The 22102-nt window shown below is 41.1% G+C and overlaps 2 protein-coding genes across 2 annotated transcripts in view; both read left to right on the top strand.

Annotated features, from left to right (window-relative positions):
- Positions 1 to 4340: 4340 nt before the first annotated feature.
- LOC127939299 (uncharacterized) overlaps positions 4341 to 22102 on the top strand; it is a 48898-nt gene continuing 31136 nt past the window's right edge. Inside the window, exons 1-4 of the mRNA XM_052536116.1 lie at positions 4341 to 4500; positions 20296 to 20395; positions 20885 to 21019; positions 21719 to 22096. Coding sequence (XP_052392076.1) covers positions 20305 to 20395; positions 20885 to 21019; positions 21719 to 22096 — 604 coding nt within the window. The 5' untranslated portion in view covers positions 4341 to 4500; positions 20296 to 20304. The remainder of the gene's footprint in view (positions 4501 to 20295; positions 20396 to 20884; positions 21020 to 21718; positions 22097 to 22102) is intronic.
- On the top strand, positions 4433 to 7541 carry LOC128021492 (fibroin heavy chain-like). The gene is made up of 4 exons (XM_052608750.1): positions 4433 to 4600; positions 5089 to 5223; positions 5923 to 7008; positions 7237 to 7541. Exons 1-4 carry the CDS (start codon positions 4510 to 4512, stop codon positions 7398 to 7400), a joined length of 1476 nt encoding a protein of 491 aa, XP_052464710.1. The 5' UTR covers positions 4433 to 4509; the 3' UTR covers positions 7401 to 7541.

The raw sequence follows: 22102 nt of genomic DNA, 5'->3' as shown, positions 1-22102 counted from the left end.
ATTATAAGTGGGGGGAGTAAATATACAGCACTCTCTCCTGAGCAAGGCACCGAACACCCAACTGCTTCCCAGGTGCCGCAGCATAAATGCCTGCCCACTGCTCTGCGTATGTTCACTTTGGATAAAAGTGACGTGACATACAGCCACACACAGTGCACACACACTGCAGTGAACACACACACCCCTGGAGCAGTGTGCAGCCAAAAATGCTGCAGTGCCCAGGGAGCAGTTTTGGGGTTCAGAGCCTTGCTCAAGGGCACCTAAGTCATGGTATTGCCAGCCCAAGACTCAAACCCACAACCTTAGGGTTAGGAGTTATACTCTCTAACCAATAGGCCACGACTTACCCTGTCCATGACTTCCCCTTGGGTTGAATGCAGAGCATGAATTCAGAGTATAAATTGCCATATTAGGCTTTGTCACATCACTTTCACTTTTTTTCAAATACAATTCCATGTTGTTTCTAATTTTTTATACAAATAAGGATATCTGTAATATGAGAAAGTGGATGTGCTAGGTGTGATGCAGATGGGTAAAGAGCTTTTCTTTTCTGTTCTCTCCAGAGGGATTTCAGTCAGCATTTGCAAGAGCATGTCTAGCTCTCGATGAGATTAAAGTGATGCTTGAATTAAGCAAGCTTAGCTCTCTGAGTTAAATGGGTGTTGTGTGATGCAGTCACAATAATCGGTCCCACCAAGGCTTGACTCTCTCGAGGGATGAGAGTTGAGCCCCTACACTCCATGGTTCGGTTCCCATGGCCACCATTGCAGTGAGGCAGGATCAAGCATGGGGTTGTAAATGGTGCACGTGAGGAGTAGAAAGTTTCCATTCAAGCTCCACGTTACCTCTCTTAAGTGTAAGTTCAAAGTATATCAAGGGTGTTCTTGTTGACTTTGATGGCTACCCAGATTGTAGCAAGGTGCCCCTCCCAAATGAGTTTGGGTTTTAAGTAGGGTTCCTTAAAAAAAGATACAGTATACAGGAAAATATATATGCAATGAGGCTATAGAGCACACTTATCTCTGAAACACCCTTTAATTTTGTGCAGTTTTCATTATCAGTATCACCTTTATTTATATAGTGCTTTAAACAAAATACATTGCGTCAAAGCACTGAACAACATTCATTTGGAAAACCGTGTCTCAATAATGCAAAATGATAGTTAAAGGCAGTTCATCATTGAATTCAGTTATGTCATCTCTGTTCAGTTGAAATAGTGTCTGTTTTTATTTGCAATCAAGTCAATGATATCGCTGTAGATGAAGTGACCCCAACTAAGCAAGCCAGAGGCGACAGCGGCAAGGAACCGAAACTCCATCGGTGACAGAATGGAGAAAAAAAACCTTGGGAGAAACCAGGCTCAGTTCTCCTCTGACCAGACGAAACCAGTAGTTCAATTCCAGGCTGCAGCAAAGTCAGATTGTGCAGAAGAATCATCTGTTTCCTGTGGTCTTGTCCTGGTGCTCCTCTGAGACAAGGTCTTTACAGGGGATCTGTATCTGGGGCTCTAGTTGTCCTGGTCTCCGCTGTCTTTCAGGGCAGTAGAGGTCCTTTCTAGGTGCTGATCCACCATCTGGTCTGGATACGTACTGGATCCGGGTGACTGCACTGACCCTCTGATCTGGACACAGACTGGATCTCGTGGCCACGGTGACCTCGGAACAAGAGAGAAACAGACAAATATTAGCGTAGATGCCATTCTTCTAATGATGTAGAAAGTACGGTGTTATGTGAAGTGTTTCCGGTTCCGGTTTACCTAATTAATGCAACCTAAAAATCCTTTAACGGATTTGGATATTAAAAGCATATTAGTATGTTATGTGTATGCCAGGTTAAAGAGATGGGTCTTTAATCTAGATTTAAACTGCAAGAGTGTGTCTGCCTTCCGAACAATGTTAGGTAGGTTATTCCAGAGTTTAGGCGCCAAATAGGAAAAGGATCTGCCGCCCGCAGTTGATTTTGATATTCTAGGTATTATCAAATTGCCTTTGAGTTTTGAGTTTTGAGAACGTAGCGGACGTAGAGGAGTATAATGTAAAAGGAGCTCATTCAAATACTGAGGTGCTAAACCATTCAGGGCTTTATAAGTAATAAGCAATATTTTAAAATCTATACGATGTTTGATAGGGAGCCAGTGCAGTGTGGACAGGGCCGGGCTAATATGGTCATACTTCCTGGTTCTAGTAAGAACTCTTGCTGCTGCATTTTGGACTAGCTGTAGTTTGTTTACCAAGCGTGCAGAACAACCACCCAATAAAGCATTACAATAATCTAACCTTGAAGTCATAAATGCATGGATTAACATTTCTGCATTTGACATTGAGAGCATAGGCCGTAATTTAGATATATTTTTGAGATGGAAAAATGCAGTTTTACAAATGCTAGAAACGTGGCTTTCTAAGGAAAGATTGCGATCAAGTAGCACACCTAGGTTCCTAACTGATGACGAAGAATTGACAGAGCAACCATCAAGTCTTAGACAGTGTTCTAGTTTATTACAAGCAGAGTTTTTAGGCCCTATGATTAACACCTCTGTTTTTTCTGAATTTAGCAGTAAGAAATTACTCGTCATCCAATTTTTTATATCGACTATGCATTCCATTAGTTTTTCAAATTGGTGTTTTCACCAGGCTGTGAGGAAATATAGAGCTGCGTATCATCAGCATAACAGTGAAAGCTAACACCATGTTTCCTGATGATATCTCCCAAGGGTAACATATAAAGCGTGAAGAGTAGCGGCCCTAGTACTGAGCCTTGAGGTACTCCATACTGCACTTGTGATCGATATGATACATCTTCATTCACTGCTACGAACTGATGGCGGTCATATAAGTACGATTTAAACCATGCTAATGCACTTCCACTGATGCCAACAAAGTGTTCAAGTCTATGCAAAAGAATGTTGTGGTCAATTGTGTCAAACACAGCACTAAGATCCAATAAAACTAATAGAGAGATACACCCACGATCAGATGATAAGAGCAGATCATTTGTAACTCTAAGGAGAGCAGTCTCAGTACTATGATACAGTCTAAATCCTGACTGGAAATCCTCACTTATACCATTATTCTCCAAGAAGGAATATAATTGTGAGGATACCACCTTTTCTAGTATCTTGGACAGAAAAGGGAGATTCGAGATTGGTCTATAATTAACAAGTTCTCTGGGGTCAAGTTGTGGCTTTTTTATGAGAGGCTTAATAACAGCCAGTTTGAAGGTTTTGGGGACATATCCTAATGACAATGAGGAATTAATAATAGTCAGAAGAGGACCTATGACTTCTGGAAGCACCTCTTTTAAGAGCTTAGATGGTATAGGGTCTAACATACATGTTGTTGGTTTAGATGATTTAACACGTTTATACAATTCTTCCTCTCCTATAGTAGAGAATGAGTGGAACTGTTCCTCAGGGGGTCTATAGTGCACTGTCTGATGTGATACGGTAGCTGACGGCTGAATGGTTGCAATTTTATCTCTAATAGTATCGATTTTAGAAGTAAGGTAGTTCATAAAGTCATTACTGTTGTGGTGTTGGGAAATGTCAACACTTGTTGAGGCTTTATTTTTCGTTAATTTAGCCACTGTATTGAATAAATACCTGGGGTTATGTTTGTTTTCTTCTAAAAGAGAAGAAAAGTAATCAGATCTAGCAGTTTTTAATGCTTTTCTATAGGATATGCTACTTTCCTGCCAAGCAATACGAAATACCTCTAGTTTTGTTTTCCTCCAGATGCGCTCCATTTTTCGGGCTGCTCTCTTTAGGGTGCGAGTATGCTCATTATACCACGGTGTCAAACTGTTTTCCTTAACCTTCCTTAAGCGTAAAGGAGCAACTGTATTTAAAGTGCTAGAAAAGAGAGAGTCCATAGTTTCTGTTACATCATCAAGTTGTTCTGAGGTTTTGGATATGCTAAGGAATTCGGATACATCAGGAAGATAACTTAAAAAGCAGTATTTTGTGGTAGAAGTGATGGTTCTTCGATACTTGTAACAAGAAGTAGAATTTACAATTTTGGCTATATGAAGTAGTAGCTCATTAGGCAATAGCACACAGTTTTATGTGGCAGTAGACTATATGCTTCAGAAACATGAATCAGTGCATGCCTATCAGTACCATAAAATGATTGCTGTACCTGCTGACCACTGTATATTAATTTTGTAGTTGATAGTGCCAACGTAGAAACACACAGTTCTCTCGTAATTAAACTACCTAAATTATTATGACATGGCGTGAACACACTTCAGCATTCAGCTCGTCCAACCCCAATCAAACACATCTGAACAAGCTAATCAAGGTCTTCCAGATTACAGCTACAGGCAGGTGAGTTTGATCAGGGCTGGAGTTGACTTGATCTCCTTGGGTCTTTAAAAACCCATTTTACCGCAATTTCTATTGCATTGACGCTGTTATTTGTGTTAGTTTTGTGTGCCTTGTTGTCCGTGCTTTGTGACGCACCAATTCAGTGTATTTTTCCAGCAAGGAAAATTGTGATATTGCAGGTCAGAAGGATGACTGCTCTAGTGTACTGTTCATTGATTGTGGTTTTGTGTCTTTGTGGATACTTAAATGCAACAGATATTACTCCAGGATCAACTGCAGGTGAGAAGATTTGTTAAATTGTTAATGCAGCAGTCAGGAAATAAGGTCTTCTGAAAGTAACACTATTAAGGGATGAGTGGTAGGTCTTACAACCCTTGATTTTAAGTGGTTAAATTTAAGGTTTGAGACCCATTGCATAACCCCTGACCCAAACCACACTCCCTGGCCTCCCCCAAAGATCCTCTTAAATCCTCTAGTGGCTGGTTACTGTCTGGTGACACTGACAGTTGTGCTGTCCCATTGAGTTTGTTGTTCTGATGGAGGCTGTTCTGTAGGATACACATGCTGTCAATTTGATTGGGTGTGTGCATGTTACAGTTTTCCAGCGTTCCAGTTAATAATGGATGCTAGGGGGCCACTAAAAACCCCAAAACCAACCAAATGTAACCCATTCAATTCAACGTAAGCTTGAAGCATAGACTAAAATGTTGAAAGTGAATGGAAGTGTTTGGACTTCAGTGAATCTTTTGGTCATGTTTGTATAACAGTAAAGCCAGGAGAGTGTCCACCCCAAACACCTGGAGGCTCCTGTACCAGGTTATGTGACTGTGACTCTAGCTGTCCTGACAATGAGAAGTGTTGCAGCAATGGATGTGGACGTTCCTGTACATCTCCTTATACAGGTATGTTATTGCTTTTGTTGGTAGATGAGGGTTTTTTATTTCTTCCGGTAGCCAATATTAACTTCAAGACCCCCAAAAAGGTTTTGCCCCTATTTTGGTAGCCCAGCCCCACATTTACATGGCTGAAGTGCACGATAATACATTTAGCAAACCTGACATGAGCATATCAAGCGACTAAGCAGAACTAATATGTGCCTATCGAGAAGAAACCAAGCAACCTTGGCATCCGATTGAAGGCCTTCCTGCTCCATGAGTTTTCTCCAGTGCTGGAAAGCTGACCCCATACTTAAACCGGTCCTACTTGCCTTTATCGCAAACCTCCTTTTGTTCTGCAGACTTCTCATTTAATTCCCTTTTTAATCCGTCATCTCTTCTGCTGTTCCTCTGCTTATGCCAGTCCTGTGCACAGCGTTCTCTCTCCTCCCCATCAGGAGAACACGCGCCCCTTACTGCTGATTGGCTCAAAGTGTTTTGGTTCTCTACCCAACTCTTTCTAAAGCACTTTTGAAAATCCATGCCCCACCTTTACTCTCTTAGGATGGTTTTAAGCCTAGGATGGCTTTACCAAAGAGGAATAATTGGAATATAATTTACTCTGTAGCTGAAACTTGCTATTTGTGTTCCGTGTTTCGTGCTGTATATTGAAGTGGCATACAGCCTATATGCACAGACTAAAGCTGACTATCTGTGTCCATGCAGTGAAGCCGGGTCAATGTCCCAAAACGAAGAGCGTTCCAGGATGTGCTGAAAGCTGTTTCCATGATGGCCAGTGTCCTGCCGCACAGAAGTGTTGCCCAACCACCTGTGGCCATGTATGTAGTGAACCAGATGATCAGGAAAGTGATGAGGCAAGTGGTCAGGGATACGGAGGTGGTTATGGACAAGGAAGCGGTCAGGGTTACGGAAGTGGTCAGGGAAGTGGTCAGGGTTATGGAAGTGGCCAGGGAAGTGGTTACGGCCAGGGAAGTGGTTATGGCGAGGGACGTGGTCAGGGTTTCGGAAGTGGGCAGGGAAGTGGTTACGGCCAGGGAAGTGGTCAGGGGTACGGAAGTGGTCAGGGAAGGGGGTACGGAAGTGGTCAAGGAAGTGGGTATGGTCAGGGAAGTGGTCAGGGTTTCGGAAGTGGTCAGGGAAGTGGTTACGGCCAGGGAAGTGGTCAGGGTTACGGAAGTGGTCAGGGAAGGGGTTACGGAAGTGGTCAGGGAAGTGGTTACGGAAGTGGTCAGGGAAGTGGGTATGGTCAGGGTTATGGAAGTGGCCAGGGAAGTGGGTATGGTCAGGGAAGTGGTCAGGGTTATGGAAGGGGACAAGGTCAGGGAAGCGGACCGGGTCAAGGACAGGGACAGGGTCAAGGACAGGGACAAGGTCAAGGACAGGGTCAGGGGAGCGGACAGGGTCAAGGACAGGGACAGGGTCAAGGACAGGGACAGGGTCAAGGACAGGGTCAAGGACAGGGACAAGGTCAAGGACAGGGTCAGGGGAGCGGACAAGGTCAGGGGAGCGGACAGGGACAAGGTCAGGGACAGGGACAAGGTCAGGGACAGGGTCAGGGGAGCGGACAGGGACGAGGTCAGGGACAAGGTCAGGGACAAGGTCAAGGACAGGGTCAGGGGAGCGGACAGGGTCAGGGACAGGGTCAAGGTCAGGGACAGGGACAGGGTCAAGGACAGGGACAAGGTCAAGGACAGGGTCAGGGGAGCGGACAGGGTCAGGGACAGGGTCAAGGACAGGGACAGGGTCAAGGACAGGGACAAGGTCAAGGACAGGGTCAGGGGAGCGGACAAGGTCAGGGGAGCGGTCAGGGACAGGGTCAGGGGAGCGGACAGGGACAGGGACAAGGACAGGGTCAGGGGAGCGGACAGGGACAGGGACAAGGACAGGGTCAGGGGAGCGGACAGGGACAGGGACAAGGTCAGGGACAGGGTCAGGGGAGCGGACAGGGACAGGGACAAGGTCAGGGACAGGGTCAGGGGAGCGGACCGGGACAGGGTCAGGGGAGCGGACAGGGACAAGGTCAAGGACAGGGTCAGGGGAGCGGACAGGGACAAGGTCAAGGACAGGGTCAGGGGAGCGGACAAGGTCAAGGACAGGGACAGGGACATGGTCAGGGAAGCGGACAGGGACAAGGTCAGGGAGGTGCTTGGGGAAATGTTCGGGCACGTGGTCCCAGTCAATGATGTGGTCGGGCACATTAATATATGGGCTTTTTTGCATGGATACTTGTTGGAATCTTTCAATTCAGTGCTCTTATCCACCCCGTTTAAATGGTTCAGAAAGATTTGTCACCAGTCCTCAAATAAACATGCTTGATTGCAGAATTGGTTTTGTCTGGGTCTATATTTTTTATTTTTAAATCCAACTTGAGTGAAGAAAAGGAGCCTTGAAATATGCCTGAACGGTGCCAAGAAGATTACAATTAAATGGTTCCAGAAGGTGCCCCCAACACTTTGAGGAATACTTAAGGACCGTGAGGGGAAATCCATAGTACGGAAAATAACGAACAGCTTAAGATTCAAATTGTCCGTTTAAATGAGACCTGGGGAATTTTGAACACTTTCTATATTTGCTGGCTAACTTAAGATCTTTTGATCCCATCCAAGGTTGTTCTGTCTAGTTTTGTTAGTGGTTCGTTCCCATTTTAGCTTTCATCTGTTTGAAGTTTCATTTACATTTTGTAGAAAGCAAGTGTCTCTTGCACGGTTTTGCAAGCTGTTTATTAATGGCATAGTCGCCGATGCATATGGGGATTTACTTGAATACAACGACGCATAGCTATGACTAATTTTGTTAAATGCCTTAACCCACTGGGGTTGAAGCCAGCACTGGTGTATCTTGTACTTTCTTTGTGAAAACTAAGCCATTTTTGATTGTACACAAGGTATTTGAAATCGCAAAGTGTGTGTGTGTAGTCCTAAAACAATAGGCTTTTGTAAAATTAAAGAAAATAAAACGGGTGCTCTGTTCTGTCTGTTAACTCTTCAGACATGAAACAACTGGAGTCTCAGAATATTTGCCTCAAAGACATCCGAAAACATCACAGTGACTATGTATATGGATGATAGACCGGGCCGTCGCTAGTGCGGTGAAAGGTGGTGACGATTATAGGGGCCCACCGCTGAGGGGGTGGGCCCAACAATCTCAGCCTAAAAAGATGCTCAGGACAGTTGACAGGCCACTGCTGTGCATCGTCACGAAATCTTCTTTTTAACGTGTTTTTAAGCCTTTTCGATTTAAACATTAAAGCATCCAAACACAAGATGCGGAAAAGCTTAACAGAGTAGTTGGTTACTCGCACGCTGTGTTTAGTGCACACCCAGAGAGAGAGAGTCACATATCACGGACTGCAACGCTGAACCGTGCTCTCTTCTGTGAAGTTCTCCTCGCAGTCCCTCCTGCACATGAACGAACAAATACAAATCACAGTTTGAACAAACAAAAAGATGTGAAAGAGCCCAATTCAGTACTCATGGTGTTCTGGTGTTCAGGGCTCACACAGAGAGAGGCGTCTCAAAACTCTTGAACACCGAATTTTCTTTATTCTCTTGTGCCGACAAATACATACAAAATACCTAGAATATCAAAATCAACTGCGGGCGGCAGATCCTTTTCCTATTTGGTGCCTAAACTCTGGAATAACCCACCTATCATTGTTCGGGAGACAGACACACTCTTTACAGTTTAAATCTAGGTTAAAGACCTATCTCTTTAACCTGGCTTACACATAACATACTAATATGCTTTTAATATCCAAATCCGTTAAAGGATTTTTAGGCTGCATTAATTAGGTAAACCGGAACCGGTAAAGCTTCCCATAACACCCGATGTACTTGCTACATCATTAGAAGAATGGCATCTACGCTAATATTAGTCTGTTTCTCTCTTATTCTGAGGTCACCGTAGCCACCAGATCCAGTCTGTATCCAGATCAGAGGGTCACTGCAGTCACCCGGATCCAGTACGTATCCAAACCAGATGGTGGATCAACACCTAGAAAGGACCTCTATATCCCTGAAAGACAGTGGAGACCAGGACAGCTAGAGCCCCAGATACAGATCCCCTGTAAAGACCTTGTCTCAGATGACCACCAGGACAAGACCACAGGAAACAGATGATTCTTCTGCACAATCTGTCTTTGCTGCAGGCTGGAAATGAACTACTGGTTTCGTCTTGTCAGAGGAGAACTGGTCCCCCAACTGAGCCTGGTTTCTCCCAAGGTTTTTTTTTCTCCATTCTGTCACTGTCATTTTGCATTATTGACACACTGTTTTCTTAATGAATGTTGTTCAGTTGCTTTGACGCAATGTATTTTGTTTAAAGCGCTATATAAATAAAGGTGACTTGAGTTGACTTGACAAAATATCCGCCTTGGAAAGTATGCTCGAAAAAGTTGTCAGTTATTTCTTAAGTGAAAGTAAACAGTTGAGGAAAAAATGGGATGTGTATTATATTGGATGCGTTCATCGTCCCTTAAAGAGACCGCGCCCAATTTAGCTACTGGTTGCTGTAATGTTAATCCAAGAAAATGAAAGAAAATCACTCACTGCTCTTGACTGAATTACTTTGTAGTTTTAACAAGAATTAATGCACAGTCAACAAAGTATTGATAGTTGTGTAAATATTGTCATAATAACAGTTGTCTGTAGTTTTGTTTAATGTAATCCATTACATACATTTCTATCAAAGTTATGACATAAGACGAATTTTGTTCTGACACAGTTTAACTCTAAGTTCTTGTCATATTTTATAACCATTTTACAAGCGATAGCAAATAAACTGTAATAATGTGAGAAATGTTGAAGGTGTCTGAATAAATGTAGGTTTGATTGTAGATTTCATTTTTACATTGAAGACTATCCAGTGCTATTTTACATTTAATTATTCGATTTCTGTACCTTGACACCTACAAACTTAAAGAAATTGTTTTTGTACATTGTGTAAATAGCACAAATAAATAAAAATGAATGACCATACAAATTAAACAATTTCAAACAGGGCCCACTGGGTACAACCTTCACCGGGGCCGCGCTGACCCCAGCTACGGCCCTGATGATAGGCCTATCTTAGAAAAAAAAAAAGAGAGAGAGGTTTCGCTATTTCCAATTAATGAATTTTTATTATACTTTATAAAATGTATAGGTCTACAATTAATTTGCCCCCCAATATTTTATAGCTCACAACTGTACAACTAATGCGTGGACATATTTTAGAGATAATAGCCTACACAATGAATACTATCCTGATCCACTACCTCAAAGCGCCCGTTTCTCATTCAAGACATGCATCACTGGTAACTATAAATGGGTTGTTCTTGAACAATTAGTTAATTTGCATTTGCAAAATTCAATAGGTTCTGTACTGGAATTAGTCTACTTTAGTTCACCTGTTTCAGTCAATGCAATCTGAGCCGGAAAAATAATTGATTAGTTCTTTTTTTATATATATTTTATTAATGCCAAGGTACCAAAAATAAAAGTACAGGGGATGTCAATATTGCTTACAAAGAAGTGGCATTATCATTTACAAACGTATGTAAACATAAAAATAAATACTAAATGAAAGCTTTAACAAAATAAATTAAAAATATTAAACCGCCTTAAAAACATTAGTTTTAACAGCCTTAAGATTTTTGGAAGATTAAATAGTTTGGATATACTGTTGAACCTGTTTTTTTTTTTTTAAATAAATATATAAAGGATTTTGGTGAATATGAACATTTGCAAGGTCATAATAAAATATTCATTAATTTAAACAATTAACTTTTTGAATATTAAAAAACCAAACAGTACATCCTTTAAAGAGCCACAAAGATGGGAAATCAAAAATTACATGTATTACAGTGTATGATGTAGCTGTCCAACTGTGTAAACAATGTGCAAATAATTAAACCTAAAAGTACACGATTTATAAAGTTATTGGCTTCTAAAGTAAGGAGTCGACTCTGAATCGCTGAAACGAGTCGTTATAGATTTCAAATCTTTTGCCCATCTCTATGTACGTCACTAGGAACACTTTGCATAATAATTTCCGCCTACCGTGTTGGGAGAAACGGAACTCTGACCTGCCCCACCCCCACACACAGATGCTCTGGTTGGTGTGAGAGCATCATGTCGAGGAGACCGTTTGTTTTATTTTCACTGCCAAAGAATGAAGATCAGAAGAACCAATGGCTAAAATTCATTTTCACCACAATACCAGAGCAGTACAACAAATCCCTTTTGTTGTGTTCACAACATTTCACTGATGACTGCTTTTCTAATCTCTGTGAGTACAGCGGGATTTTCAAAGCGTTTGCCATAAAAGATGGTTCATTGCCAACTTTATTTAGAACAACGAGCATCTCCGAATCAAGTATGATTATGAAGTTATGTGTCTGTTTTCTCCCGAGCGTCTTATCAGTATGTGTGCTGTCTGCAGCCTTTGTTTGTGCTGATCGTCATGTACAAACACGTCATTAAAATGAAGTGTAACTCCGTGAATACTCAACGAAGAGACATGAGAGAGATATCTATAGAAAGCTAGACACGTCTACTTTAAAACTAAACAAGTGCTGCTAACAGATACTCTGTGGTAAAGTAATCCATATGAAAACAACGCGATGTCTGTTTTTCATGTCTCCCTTCATTATATCCAATGTGACCAGGCCCCCGCACTGAACGCGCTAGTCAGATTCAAACTGAAGCGCGGAGCTTGAATACACCCACACAGAAGAAAAAGCAGTGAGACTGTTCAAGTTTTTTATTTTACTGTTTGCTTCGCGATGAGAGGAATAAAACATAATTCACCCCAAACAGATGCTAATGCATAGTTTACCATGAAGTTGTGTGCGGAACAACCAATCAAACCTGACTATGTTAGTTGACCAATCAGAACACAGTATGCTACCGAAAGGTGGGGTTTAAGGAAACTGAATCTTTTGAATAGCTTCGCGCGAACCGTTTGGGGATCTCTGAGAATTGAGGTAATTTTAAAATTATATTTTGACAAAATAACAATGTTTTTTAACCTTGGATGGATTTAAACCTAACGTACAGGACTTATAAACAGTGATAGGAAGCTTAGAATTTTCATCTTACTGGCTCTTTAAAAGCAGAGAGAAACCCTGTAGCACACTGCGATGGATAACATTAGAGAATTAAATCCAAAATAGCTGTGTATGAGGACAATCCCAAATGATATGTATATCAGTTTCATTAGGGTCACCACAAAAAGAACAGCTTGTATATATGTCTGATTTAAACCTTTTCATAAACACTTTAGCTGGGTAAAATTTGAATGAGATTTCTCTAACCTTATTAGTTTTTATGTATTCTGAAGACAGACTCCATACTTTTTTCCAATCAATAAGGTCAACCATATTCTTTCAATAAGACACCACATATGGAGTTGATACAAGTTCCTTTTGAAAAAGTGATCTAATCTTATAGTTACGTGATGAAGGATGTGACAAAGAGCATAGTGTTACAGACACGCCAGGTTCCACCTCCTTCCAATCACAGCGCACTCCCTCACCTGAATACTAATCACTCCCACCTGATCCTCATCCACCTTCAATCACTGCAGCACTACAAATAGTTTGGTTCTGAACCGAGGTCTTTGTGATTATCGTAGTTATTTATTTTTTAAGTGTAGATGGCTAGAGGTCAAATAGTGAAAATGGATTTATTAAATGTAGAAGAACTTTCTTGTCCTGTATGTCATGGATTCGCCGAAACTCCTGTTCTATTATCATGTGGTCACAACAGTGTCTTCAACAGTTGTGGAGATTCAAGGAAACTCAGGAGTGTCTTGTCTGCGGGAGAACATCCTTAAAAAAATCCCTGTAATCCTGTGTTTAAAAACTTTGTGCAAGTCATTCCTGAAGGAGAAAAATGAGAGCCATTCTCTTGGGTCTGAGAAGATCTGCTGTTTACATGGTGATGAACTCAAGCTCCTCTGTCTGGATGACAATGAGCCTGTGTGTACAGTGTGCAGAGATTCACAGAAAAACACGAATCAAACTTTCAGACCCATAAGTGATTCTGTTCCATCATATAAGGTGACACAGATTTACATATGAGTATAAACTTATGTAATAGATTACATTTCAGAAATCTCTGGTGTCTTGATTTTTGATTGATTTTTCACTTTAAATTCTAGGAAGCGCTCAATACAGCAATGAAGGCCTTACAAGAGCAACTTAAAGAGAAAACTTTAAAAGTGTTTGAGAATAGTTCAACATATCAAGGTGAGGATTGATCCTACTGACAAATGAGATATTTACATGATTAAACCCTGATTAGAACAGCTGAATTGATTTGTCGGATATAATTGCTTATTCCTTTACGTGTCATAGAGGCGCTTTCCATATAACGTTTTATATTTGTACAAACGTTATATTCTATCACCAAACTCTAACAAACCTACCCCTAAACACAACCCTCACAGCAATGTTTTGGCTTTTTTTTTTTTTTTTTTCAAATTTTTAAAATCTTATGACAAATCTAATAAAAGTAAATCGTGGGCACAAAATAATAATGTCCTATTTACTGTTTGCATTCTCATTAACCTGTTTTCGAAAAGCATTCATCTTCTGTTAACAGTAATGCCTGCCGCCTTTTTAAGTTGATTTGACCAACTTAAACATTTTCACATTAAGTCTAAAATTTCCTTTGGTTTTTGTCATCCTAACAACAAACCGGGCAGATTGTAATGAAGTGCAGTATGAAGACTACCGGATATTGTGACAATCTGGCCATTTTTAACTATTACGGGGCACTATTAGTGTTTCACACAAACACTGATTGACCTATAATGCCTCAAGTACCATCAGGCCATAATTCTCTAAGGTCTTTTTTAGGATCGAAAATATGCCATTTCATTTAGATATGGCTGCCACATTTTAAAGTTCAGTTGCTATACAGTACTTTCAAATAATATTACATAAGTATTAAAAAGACATTCTAAACCATAATTTTGTGAAGAGAACCTGATGAGATTCATGTGTATTATGACCTTACAGACACAGAACATCTACCACAGTATTACTTCAGAAAGTTAATGTTAGTTAACTAACCCACATTTAGCAAATGACTCTTCATGCTGCTCCAGAATAAATTAGATCTTTGAGATGACGTGAATGTAATTTGATTTCAGTCTCAAGCTGAGCATTGTCAGATTAAATCAGATTAAACAACAGTTTAAGAAGCATCATCAGTTTCTCAGAGATGAAGAAGCAGCTACAATCGCTGCACTGAGGGATGAAGAGGAGAAGAAGATAAAAGAGAAGCTTGAGGAGATCAACAGACACATCTCAGCTCTTTCACACAATTAAAGATCTGGAGGAGACCATGAAGGTCAATGATGTCTGTTTTCTAAAGATCTGATTTCATCTCATTCACTGATTGATTGAGTTCTTGATGAATGTACCAATGTTCGTTGTGTAGGAAGGAAGATGGCAAGGTCGGCTGTGACTACTGACTGCTTCATTTATAAATTCCAAAAAGTGGACAAAACATGCACAGACAAAACAATCAACATAAACTCAGTCCACATGTAGCAGCCAGCAGTCCTTCTCTCTCTCTCTCCGCAGGTGCCTTCAGGAGCTTTGATTCATGTGCCACATTACTTGGGCAATCTGCCGTTTAGAGTCTGTAAAAAGATGCTGGACATTATCCAAAAGAGTTAAGTCTGTAGACAATATGAACTGTTCCACACAAACACTCTGGAAATAAAGCACTGGGGAGATTGACAGGTTTTAGCATTATGTTTGAATAACCTGAGTTAGTACACCAAAATGAGCTATAAACAAAAGAAAAGCATGATGTAGGGTGATACATCAGTTCACTTTGATTATATTTGTCATCATCATATGACATGGGATGGAAATCTGAAATTTGTTTGATCAATAGGACCAGTGCTATAATTCAAATAATCTGTGTACAGTTCATTCTTGATCACTGCATGAACATCTGATTAAAAGCAGCTGTTGATTGTGTCTCATCAGCTCCTGTGATTCTGTATCCAAACCCAGCTCATCCATGTCTCATCCTGTCTGATGATCTGACCAGTGTGTGATACATCTGGGCAAACAACTGCTTCCTGATAATCCAGAGAGATTCGACATCTGTGGGTGTGTTCTGGGTTCAGAGGGTTTAAACTCAGGAACACACTGCTGGGACGTGGAGGTTAAAGAGTGAATGCTGGAGTCTTGGGGTAATTACAGCATCAAACCAAAGGAAAGGACGAGATTTCTTTAGGATTGATGTCTGGTGTATGCAGTATGATCCGTACAGACTGCTAGGGCCCGGTTTTCTTGTTAAATGGGAGCTTGAGTTTGTGAGAGTTGATCTGGACTATGATGGAGGAATGGTGTCATTCTCGGATCCTGAAACTAACACACATCTACGCACATTCACAACCACCTTCACTGACACAGTCTTTCCATTTTTCTGTAATCTTGATGAACTTAACTATCTAAGGATATTACCAGTTTACAAACAAATACAATACAAACAAAATCACTGAAGCATCATCTGGGGCTATGCATAAAGCCACACTGAGTTAAAATTGTAGTCTTAATGGTGTAAAAATTCTAAGAATTAAGTAATTTTTCTCTTTTTCCCAAGTGTTTAAGACTTGCAGAATTTGAATAAAAGGGATTTAGAGTTGAACAAACAAGTGAAAAATTATATATTAAGTTAATTTAATGAATTTATTTAAACTCATTATTCTTAACTTAATGAAAAATCTAAATGTCAATAAAACTTTAAAAAATCAATGATGAAGATAATTATTATTACTAACTTTTTAAAAGTTTTTTCTGTTTAGGTCTGCTATTTTCTTAGTTTCTTTTGATGATATGAAAATGCATTTTTATACTGCACTTTTTGCATATGATGCATAGAGTATACTGACATTTAGACTTAGGTGTAGTTAGGTGTAAAGGGCAACATCCGTCAAGAATATTACAGTAAATAAAAATGTGTCATTTCTCATTTCATTAATCAATTACTTATTAAACATAAAGTAACCTATTACTAAAATGCCATTTTGTGCATTTGAAAAAATCATAATTTTTTTTTTGAATGGTGTCGCATGACACTATGTCATAAACTTGCAGACTCACTATTGGTTGATTCATTGGCTGAGGCTGACCGTTTTGTTAATACAAAATAGAATTCTGTCTGTCAGATCCTCAGTGTTTGTTCATCTGACTCAAAATGAAGTCTTTATACAGTATCTCGTACATGAGTGACTGGTATTGGTTCGGATCATGATTTTGTTTATTATGGGTTGTGAGTTCAATCCACATTGGGACCTTATTTCAGGATTTTTGATATCTGACTAATGGAGTGAAATAACTCTGGGTTTGAACCAAACCCCATATACTGTATGCAAGCTCTTCACCTTACACCTTTTTGAGATAAAATAGGTCACCTAGGATATTCACGTAAATCTGATGAGAAAGTGTTTTGAGCAGTGTTGGTTGGGCATTTGGTGCTATTTTTATTTATTTATTTTTTACAGAGCAGGGCTGGAAATTAACAGTGATCTTACAATTCTACATAAAGAACTGGTTTGTTTAGATAAATACAGCATTCCCCTTCAGGAAACTCACACTGCATCCTTTAGTGGACACTATAGAGAATGCCATCAGAATGATCGGTTTCTGAAATATTTGTGAAAGCACTCCAAATCATGTGAAGTCATTAGCGGCACCCTGGAAGAAAAAGAGACCAATATTGTCAACGTCAGCGATTATTCGCATTAGATTATTATTATTATAATAATTATTATTATCTAATGGCATCAATAAAGCTTCAATAAAGCCGCAATGAGGTATTGGGACTTCTATTCGCGGACACTGATTCTGAAGGGGAATATCTGCATTCAGATGACGGTGATACTGTAAGTGAAAGTATAGCCCTACACCATGCACAAACGGTGAATCCTTTGCCCAATGTAAATGGTCCTTTGCCAAATGTCAGAGGTGTGAACAATGTTTGCAGGGGTCGGAGTGTTCATCACGAAATTAGCAGGCGTGTTATTGTTGCGGGGACAAGGCAGGAGATTTTTACCACGCTAGACATGTACATATTTGTCTTCTGACCGCACCTCTCCGCAATTGAGGTGACAGTATTGTGATGTAGACTTTGTCTAACGCCACTGGGTATATTAGACGAGTTTGAAGTATTCATAGGACAGTTAGGAGGCAAGGTGGGGAGTCGCAATGACACTGACAGCTGTGCACACTCAGCGCATGCGCGAGGCAGATCTGGCCGCGCTGATCATAGCAGAAGCAGAGGCGATGTGACACGGGGCATAGCTTTTGAACTAAACAGGTCTTGTCTACTTGTCTTTGTGTGTCATATGAATAATATATATGTGCCCCATACATGGAATCAGAGTGCCTGCTGCATGTAGTAAATTGAAAATCCCAACCGCTACATGCATTCGGTTTGTTTCTACCATTTATTAGTAATGATTTACACAGTTTGTTTACTACTTACTATTTCCCTGAACATTCAGTATTGTGCAATATAGCACACAGAAGGTGAGGGACATTTTTTGGGGGAAAGAAGTGCTGCATTTTATTATTTAAACATGTGACTTTTCATGTAAATTCTATAATTCAAGATGGCCACCCCCATATGACGTCATAATATGCAACTTAGATGGGAAAATGTAATCCCTACATAAACATTGGGTTATCCTTAATAATTTGACAGAAAGTCTCTATCTTTTACAAATTTTAAGATATAACCTTTTGAAATTAAGATGTCAAAATCGAACGTTTTAGGAAAAAACCTCTGGCGCCTAAAGGGTTAAAATGCACGTCATTATAAAATTAAGCTTTGCTTTGATATCCGCAGATTCAAGTGACTCATATGCTGTGTGTGTGGGCAAGAAGCACATATATTTAAATCGGGGGGAGCTGAATGCACTCCTTGCGGTTATTTCTTTGTGAATACATAGTATGCAAATTGCAGAACTGCTGAGAGGGAAGGTAGGAAGCCTGGTTCTTCTTTGCTTCACCTTTTACCTGATACTGTAGACAGTGTTTGCATAACCGTGCTCGCCTCTTGCAGACAATGCGTGTTACTGATGCAGTCGCAGTGAGATTTACATCCTAGCATCCATGGTTTGAGTCCTGCTGCTGCTAGTTCAAACTTATGTGCCCTTCAGAAGCTTTCATTCTTCAAGGAAACAACGCCTTGTGGTGCCATCCCAAAGAGATTCAAAATCACTCTCACAGGCCTTTTCCTGGACTGTTCCCAGCTGGTGTAATGACCTTGCAATCTCAATTCAAACAGCTTCATTACTCATTTTCAAAAAACATCTAAAGACTCATCTTTTTTTGCCAGCACTTGACCTATTAATAGCACTTACCATTTCTTGTCTATCCTATTCTTAGAAAGAAAAAAAAAACTTGACTAAGGGTTCTGTAGTTGTTTTACTGAGTAGTGCCCTAATGGTTAGAGAGTCGGTTACGAATTCGAGTCTCTGGCCAGCAGGAATTATAAGTGGGGGGAGTGAATATACAGCACTCTCTCCTGAGCAAGGCACCGAACACCCAACTGCTTCCCAGGTGCCGCAGCATAAATGACTGCCCACTGCTCTGCGTATGTTCACTTTGGATAAAAGTGACGTGACATACAGCCAAGTATGGTGACCCATACTCAGAATTCATGCTCTGCATTTAACCCATCCAAAGTGCACACACACTGCAGTGAACACACACACCCCTGGAGCAGTGTGCAGCCAATAATGCTGCAGTGCCCAGGGAGCAGTTTTGGGGTTCAGAGCCTTGCTCAAGGGCACCTGAGTCATGGTATTGCCAGCCCAAGACTCAAACCCACAACCTTAGGGTTAGGAGTTATACTCTCTAACCAATAGGCCATGACTTACCCTGTCCACGACTTCCCCTTGGGTTGAATGCAGAGCATGAATTCAGAGTATAAATCGCCATATTAGGCTTTGTCACATCACTTTCACTTTTTTTCAAATACAATTCCATGTTGTTTCTAATTTTTTATACAAATAAGAATATGTGTAATATGAGAAAGTGGATGTGCTAGGTATGATGCAGATGGGTAAAGAGCTTTGCTTTTCTGTTCTCTCCAGAGGGATTTCAGTCAGCATTTGCGAGAGCATGTCTAGCTCTCGATGGGATTAAAGTGATGCTTGAATTAAGCAAGCTTAGCTCTCTGAGTTAAATGGGTGTTGTGTGATGCAGTCACAATAATCGGTCCCACCAAGGCTTGACTCTCTCGAGGGATGAGAGTTGAGCCCCTACACTCCATGGTTCGGTTCCCATGGCCACCATTGCAGTGAGGCGGGATCAAGCATGGGGTTGGAAATGGTGCACGAGAGGAGTAGAAAGTTTCCATTCAAGCTCCTCGTTACCTCTCTTAAGTGTAAGTTCAAAGTATATCAAGGGTGTTCTTGTTGCCTTCGATGGCTACCCAGATTGTAGCAAGGTGCCCCTCCCAAATGAGTTTGGGTTTTAAGTAGGGTTCCTTAAAAAAAAAATACAGTATACAGAAAAATGTATATGCAATGAGGCTATAGAGCACACTCATCTCTGAAACACCCTTTAATTTTGTGCAGTTTTCATTATCAGTAGCTCATTAGGCAATAGCACACAGTTTTATGTGGCAGTATACTATATGCTTCAGGAACATAAATCAAAGCATGCCTAACAGTACCATAAAACGATTGCTGTACCTGCTGACCACTGTATATTAATTTTGTAGTTGATAGTGGCAACGTAGAAACACACAGTCCTCTAGTAATTAAACTACCTAAATTATTATGACATGGCGTGAACACACTTCAGCATTCAGCTCGTCCAACCCCAATCAAACACATCTGAACAAGCTAATCAAGGTCTTCCAGATTACAGCTACAGGCAGGTGAGTTTGATCAGGGCTGGAGTTGACTTGATCTCCTTGGGTCTTTAAAAACCCATTTTACCGCAATTTCTATTGCATTGACGCTGTTATTTGTGTTAGTTTTGTGTGCCTTGTTGTCTGTGCTTTGTGACGCACCAATTCAGTGCATTTTTCAGCAAGGAAAATTGTGATATTGCAGGTCAGGAGGATGACTGCTCTAGTGTACTGTTCATTGATTGCGGTTTTGTGTCTTTGTGGATACTTAAATGCAACAGATGTTACTCCAGGACGAACTGCAGGTGAGAAGATCTGTTAAATTGTTAATGCAGCAATCAGGAAATAAGGTCTTCTGAAAGTAACACTATTAAGGAATGAGTGGTAGGTCTTACAACCCTTGATTTTAAGTGGTTAAATTTAAGGTTTGAGACCCATTGCATAACCCCTGACCCAAACCACACTCCCTGGCCTCCCCCAAAGATCCTCTTAAATCCTCTAGTGGCTGGTTACTGTCTGGTGACACTGACAGTTGTGCTGTCCCATCGAGGTTGTTGTTCTGATGGAGGCTGTTCTGTAGGATACACATGCTGTCAATTTGATTGGGCGTGTTTATGTTACCGTTTTCCAGAGTTCCAGTTAATAATGGATGCTAGGGGGCCACAAAAAAAGGCCAAAACCAAGCAAATGTAACCCATTGAATTCAACGTAAGCTTGAAGCATAGACTAAAATGTTGAAAGTGAATGGAAGTGTTTGGACTTCAGTGAACCTTTTGGTCATGTTTGTATAACAGTAAAGCCAGGAGAGTGTCCACCCCAAACACCTGGAAGCTCCTGTACCAGGTTATGTGACTGTGACTCTAGCTGTCCTGACAATGAGAAGTGTTGCAGCAATGGATGTGGACGTTCCTGTACATCTCCTTATACAGGTATGTTATTGCTTTTGTTGGTAGATGAGGGGTTTTTATTTCTTCCGGTAGCCAATATTAACTTCAAGACCCCCAAAAAGGTTTTGCCCCCATTTTGGTAGCCCAGCCCCACATATACATGGCTGAAGTGCACGATAATACATTTAGCAAACCTGACATGTGCATATCAAGTGACTAAGCAGAACTAATATGTGCCTATCGAGAAGAAACCAAGCAACCTTGGCATCCGATTGAAGGCCTTCCTGCTCCATGAGTTTTCTCCAGTGCTGGAAAGCTGACCCCATACTTAAACCGGTCCTACTTGCCTTTATCGCAAACCTCCTTTTGTTCTGCAGACTTCTCATTTAATTCCCTTTTTAATCCGTCATCTCTTCTGCTGTTCCTCTGCTTATGCCAGTCCTGTGCACAGCGTTCTCTCTCCTCCCCATCAGGAGAACACGCGCCCCTTACTGCTGATTGGCTCAAAGTGTTTTGGTTCTCTACCCAACTCTTTCTAAAGCACTTTTGAAAATCCATGCCCCACCTTTACTCTCTTAGGATGGTTTTAAGCCTAGGATGGCTTTACCAAAGAGGAATAATTGGAATATAATTTACTCTGCAGCTGAAACTTGCTATTTGTGTTCCGTGTTTCGTGCTGTATATTGAAGTGGCATACAGCCTGTATGCACAGACTAAAGCTGACTATCTGTGTCCATGCAGTGAAGCCTGGTCAATGTCCCAAAACGAAGAGCGTTCCAGGATGTGCTGAAAGCTGTTTCCATGATGGCCAGTGTCCTGCCGCACAGAAGTGTTGCCCAACCACCTGTGGCCATGTATGTAGTGAACCAGATGATCAGGAAAGTGATGAGGCAAGTGGTCAGGGATACGGAGGTGGTTATGGACAAGGAAGCGGTCAGGGTTACGGAAGTGGTCAGGGAAGTGGTCAGGGTTATGGAAGTGGCCAGGGAAGTGGTTACGGCCAGGGAAGTGGTTATGGCGAGGGACGTGGTCAGGGTTTCGGTAGTGGGCAGGGAAGTGGTTACGGCCAGGGAAGTGGTCAGGGGTACGGAAGTGGTCAGGGAAGGGGGTACGGAAGTGGTCAGG

This window comes from Carassius gibelio, chromosome A2, assembly GCF_023724105.1.
Source record: "Carassius gibelio isolate Cgi1373 ecotype wild population from Czech Republic chromosome A2, carGib1.2-hapl.c, whole genome shotgun sequence".
NCBI classification, from domain to species: domain Eukaryota; kingdom Metazoa; phylum Chordata; class Actinopteri; order Cypriniformes; family Cyprinidae; genus Carassius; species Carassius gibelio.
Note: the sequence above shows the minus strand (reverse complement) of the source record. Positions and strands in the feature narration are given on the sequence as shown.